This window comes from Cyprinodon variegatus, unplaced genomic scaffold (assembly GCF_000732505.1).
Source record: "Cyprinodon variegatus isolate N-32 unplaced genomic scaffold, C_variegatus-1.0 Scaffold1316, whole genome shotgun sequence".
Lineage (NCBI taxonomy): Eukaryota > Metazoa > Chordata > Actinopteri > Cyprinodontiformes > Cyprinodontidae > Cyprinodon > Cyprinodon variegatus.
Window position 1 is genome coordinate 52,063 of NW_015151769.1, and position 5,025 is coordinate 57,087.

At 44.5% G+C, this 5,025-nt stretch overlaps 1 protein-coding gene across 1 annotated transcript in view; it reads right to left on the reverse strand.

The window, feature by feature from the left end:
- Nucleotides 1-4,779, reverse strand: part of armc8 (armadillo repeat containing 8) — a 14,203-nt gene extending 9,424 nt beyond the window's left edge. Inside the window, exons 1-12 of the mRNA XM_015402199.1 lie at nucleotides 4,753-4,779; nucleotides 4,666-4,703; nucleotides 4,457-4,599; nucleotides 4,286-4,383; nucleotides 4,096-4,188; nucleotides 3,934-4,014; nucleotides 3,792-3,867; nucleotides 3,624-3,714; nucleotides 3,482-3,542; nucleotides 3,206-3,406; nucleotides 1,398-1,493; nucleotides 1,244-1,326 (exon numbers count right to left, since the gene is read on the reverse strand). Coding sequence (XP_015257685.1) covers nucleotides 1,244-1,326; nucleotides 1,398-1,493; nucleotides 3,206-3,406; nucleotides 3,482-3,542; nucleotides 3,624-3,714; nucleotides 3,792-3,867; nucleotides 3,934-4,014; nucleotides 4,096-4,188; nucleotides 4,286-4,383; nucleotides 4,457-4,599; nucleotides 4,666-4,703; nucleotides 4,753-4,779 — 1,088 coding nt within the window. The remainder of the gene's footprint in view (nucleotides 1-1,243; nucleotides 1,327-1,397; nucleotides 1,494-3,205; nucleotides 3,407-3,481; nucleotides 3,543-3,623; nucleotides 3,715-3,791; nucleotides 3,868-3,933; nucleotides 4,015-4,095; nucleotides 4,189-4,285; nucleotides 4,384-4,456; nucleotides 4,600-4,665; nucleotides 4,704-4,752) is intronic.
- Between the last annotated feature and the right edge of the window lie 246 nt (nucleotides 4,780-5,025).

Here is a 5,025-nt window from a genome sequence, read left to right on the forward strand (position 1 = left end):
GTTCCTGCTCCCGGTGGTTGGAACCTTTATTCCACTCTGGATTCTTGTGAGTGTAGTCTTTGTTCGCTTCACAATAAAAAAGAAATAAACAGTTTTGAAAACTTCTGTATTCATTCTTTTCCTGCTTTGTGTGTCAACGTTCACGGTTGCTAAGCAACAGAGCATACGGCGGTAAAACCCGCCGAAGGGTAGACCTGGTTGAATTCACAGCCTAAACTCTTCTGGCCTCCTTATTTTCAAGGACTTCGAAGGATCCAGTCTAGGTAGACCGCGTCCTTGGAGGATGCGTCCTAGGTTTTCGAACAGAGCCTCAGTGAAATACTCACCTCTGCTGTTTCACTCTCCCAAGCAGGTGTGTACAGGACTGTACCATTGGATAATTGAAGAGGGGGGAGGTTGATCTGATGTATGGTGTTTTCTTTATTGAGTTTGAGTTTTTGTTTGGATTGAATTAAAATATATATATAAAATATATTTCTTAAGTAGTTGTTTGTTTAAACCACATTTCCTTTTCTTCTTATTGTGAAGCTGAACATCCTTTTTAAAAATGGTTTCTTCCAATTTAGTTCCTCCTCTATTTAAGAAACCTGTCTGCCATTGTTCTGGGTTGGTGTGGTGTGGTTGATGTCCTGCACAAGAAGAAAATTAAAGTTTTGTCTGCTGAAAACTCTTCAAAGCATGTTCTTCTTTCAACCAGTTTGGGTCCCGCCTCCAAGACTGCTTGGCCTCCTGACAAGCATGTGACAGTCCCTTACAAATGGAGGTCCTAAAAGTAGCAGCAGCAGCAACCCAGACTGACACAGTTCTGGAGGGCTTTACCGTAATAACAGGAGAAGCAGCGCAAGTGACTTTTAGGTACTGTCGTTGGACAACATGCGGTAATTTATAAATGTTTTAAATCAGGTTGGGTCCGGATTAGCCAGCAGGGGGGTCCAGATCCGGACCGGGGTCCGCTAATCTGTGACCTCTGACCTAAGGTTATGATGTACCAAAAAAAAAAAGTTTCTTTTATTCTCAGGATGTTTTTCATGAATTTCTTATAGAAGCACTTTTATTATTTTTTTTTATATATTCGGGCAAGTTGGTATTTCTTGTTATTGAATTGACATTTTAATTTTTCCCACAAAATATCCTTATTTTTTTTATGTTACACAGGTAATAAGGTCTCCTCCTGGATTCTAATAATGTTTTATTTCACTCAGTGCCCTATAAAGGGGTAAAGGTAATTAGAAACCCCACTGACCTCACTGCTGCCAGCCGCACTTTAATGCTGGACTCTGATAGGCCGCTAACTATTCGGTCCATCATGTTTTCCGTCTCTGTGATCTGAGGAGAAGGAAGAGCGTGGATCAGAACGTCTGCCACTCGTATGCAGAGAACATTAAAACAAAGTGAACCTTTTTCCGGATGTCCTCGTCGTTTGAGCCCAGGGAGGCGTAGAGCTTGAAAGCAGCTTGTCTCAGCTCATGTGCATGTTTGAGGTCATGGTCCAGCTGCAAAGGACAGCAGGCATCATTATTAACCACAAAAGCAATTAAAAAAAGAAAAAAAAACACTAATTAGGGAAGAAAAAGAGAACGGAGATTAAAAGAGAAGGTCCAAAGCAAGCAGTTTATAAATGAGATTTCTAATTTATTCCACAGTAAATAGCCCATTATCTGCATTCTCAGTCAACATCCTGCTCGTTTGATGGTAAAGTTCTAAGTGTTGCAGAAATGAGGCTGATCCTTTAAATCCCTGTTTTTAGTCTCTGTGTTTATTTTAACTTTGGCAGATTCCTTGAACATTACCATGGAGTATTAGGGCCAGGCTAGAGATTGTTTTTTTGTATTTCAATAATAAAGTCATAAAATTATGAGAATAAAGTCCCTACAAGCATGCTTAGTGTGAGGGATTGCTGAAGAGTCAATGAGTCGATGCAATCAGCTGGTTTTCCTTAGATAGAAAACTTTGAATCAATCTGACTGGATGATCTGGTTGAACTGGAAAGTGCCTTGAGATGAAATATGTTGAGAATTGGTGCTGTAGAAATAAACTGAATAGAATTAAATGTTAGGCAGCAAAGCATCTATTCCAGGGGTCGGCAACCCAAACTGCTCAAAGAGCAATATTGGACCAAAAAATAAAAAATAAATAAATCTGTCTGGAGCCGCAAAAATGTAAAAGTCTTATATAAGCCTCGTATAGCAACACGGGCTCTAAGTGTTTTATCCCTCTATAGAAAAGGACTATATGGGCTTAAATATATAATAAGCATTCACGATTAAATGTTTATCCTGAAGCAAATGTCACATAGTACCTTGAGGTGACGGAGGAACAGTGAACCTTCACCGCGTGGTTTAAGTTTTCTTGCAATGATGAAATTATAGAAACACAATAAAGGAATCTTTCTATGGTGGACGTGTTTCTGTTGGGAGGAGCTGATGGAGGAACCAAGCAGGAAGTGACATCAGAGCTGTGCTCTCTAACCCCGAAATCCCACATCCTTCGTCACCATCGTTCCTTGGTCTGATTAATGTTTTTAGGATTTGGGGAAAAAATGGAAGAAAGTTCAGATACCTGCATCAGAGCGCTAGCTGTTTGATCTGTGGACGGTTTTCCATCCTTGCAACAAAACTAGCAGCAGTAGTGGAGATTGGAAATACAATCCACTTTTTAAATCTATCTTTGCTCTCCTCTAATTTATCTTGCAATCGCACTTTTTCTCTCCCTCCCAGCTTGGCGGTCAGCTGCACATTTAGCCTTCCCTGGAAAAGCCTTTCCAAATTTTTATTTTTATTTTTTGACACCCTCTCATGACGAAGCAAAAACGCAGGAAATCCTTCTGCATTGATAATGAAAGCAAATGATTCGGTCTCTTTGAATCCTCATTTCTTATCAACCATTTTCCTTTTTTCCCTTTGGGATTCATATTCCGAGACACACCTGCAGCTTTGTTAGCCAGGCACCGCGCCACGCTGGTTCCAAGTTAGGATCAATGATCTCTATGGCTTTGACGCCAATTATTGTTTACATTTATTTATAATACAAATGTTTAAAGCATTGGAAAACATTAATTAATTTTTGTTTGACCTCCTGCACACCATATTAAAACAAAAAAAAATGATTTTCATACAATTTTTGAAAAAGCTCCAGGGAGCCACAAGGGGGCGCTTAAAGAGCCGCAGGTTGCCGACCCCTGATCTATTCAGACCCACTGACCCACCCTCTTGATGTCTGTGATGGCGGACACAGAGCTGGGGTACTTGAAGTAGTCGGCCAGCATGGCCACCAGGTGGTCAGTGGTGCTGGCGATCCTCTGCAGCTCCACGTCAGGCTCCATCAGGTAGGCCAGGGTTTCTGCACCCTCCACCCTCTCCTCCAGCAAATGCTCTTTACTGCACATCCGTACGAGGCAGGGCAACGTCTGAACAAACAACAGGGAGTCATGTCACACAGGAACGGATCACCGCTGGTAGTTAGAGGAAGAAGGAAGCCCCACCTTCAGCACTATGCAGCCGTCGTCCGTCCGGATGGCTCCTGCTCGACACATGTAGGTCAGACTGGGACAGAGACGGCAGGCAGACATGAAGTGGCCGTGCACGACGGATACGTTTATATCATCGTTTAATTTGATCGCTCACCATTTGGCTGCCGTCAGCTGCATTTCAACAGGCTGATCCCTTTGCATCATCCTAACAAATACCTGAGGGAGCTGCTCGCCGTCCACCAGCACTGGCATCGACAAAACAATCAGATTTCAGTGGAGGAGAAAGATTGGACGGAGAAAAAAAACCAGGAGTCAAGCTCACCATTCACCAGCGTCATGGAGACCAGAGTGTTCTCGTAGGCCAGGACTGAGAAACACTTTAACGCCTGCATCCGGACCTGCGGAGGAAATGAGGGTGATCTACGGAGCGGCGACAGCGGGAACCGGTCAGGGGGAGCACCTACCTTATAAGAGGATGAAATGAGCAGCGGGGCGATGTTCTGGATGGCACCGTGGTTGAACAGGACCGTCTGGTGCTCCGGGGTCTGCAAACAGAACGACAGCCACCGATTGTGGGTCTGGCTGCACGGCAGTCGGCTCCACAGTGTTAGCGTGTGATTAAATACCTTACAACAGTGGGAGAAGATCTGGGTGATGTACTCCTGGGTTCTCTGGGAGTTACTCAGCAGAGACATCAGATGAGGAATCACAGTGGGGTCCTTCAGGGAATCACAGCGTTCCATCAGAACACAGTTATTACAAAAGAGGTGACAATTTATGGGAATAAAACAGGTCAAAGGTTACAGGGTGACCTACAGTATACAGCAGCTGGACAGGCGTCACAGGACTGATGAAGACCGTTCTGAGACATCGAAGACAGGCTTCAGTGAAGACCAGATCTGGACACAAGAGACCTGCAAAGACAAAACGATCAGCGTTCTGCTCCTGTCCTCTGATCAGCATGCAGGGCACTGTGGGGGGCTTAACCTTGCAGCAGGGTGGGGATGATGTGACAGTCCACCAGGGACTTGATGTTGTTCTCCGTTCCCATGGCTAAGCTGCCCAGAACCACGGCGCACTCGGTCCTCAGCTGAAGGCTGGAGGAGCTTTGCTGGAGAAGGTAAAGCAGCCTGGAGGCAGAAAGAGAACAAAACTAAAGCTCCTGTCAAACCTAAACCATTTAGACCAGCGTATACCTGACGTAGGAAAATCCTGGCAAAAACACTGGCTTACGCTGGAAAGGTTATGAGCACGCTGAACTACGCTGGCTTACGTAGACATACAGCGAGAACGTTGAGAGCGTCTGCCATACGTTTAGTGTCCAGTTCCAGGTCAGTTATCTGATGGTTGACATCCGTTCAGTATCAGTTCCTCATCAGTCGTGGCGTCTAGCTGATCCTAAACCTCTGAGTAACTTATCCAGAACTTCTCTCCAACATATCAGCGTATCTGACGTGTTCCAGACGAGCGCTGAACGTGTTTCTAACTTCCAGCTACTGTATAATGGCGTATTGGCAGCGTTTTGGTATAAAGGGGGTTCACAGGAGGAAACCGTC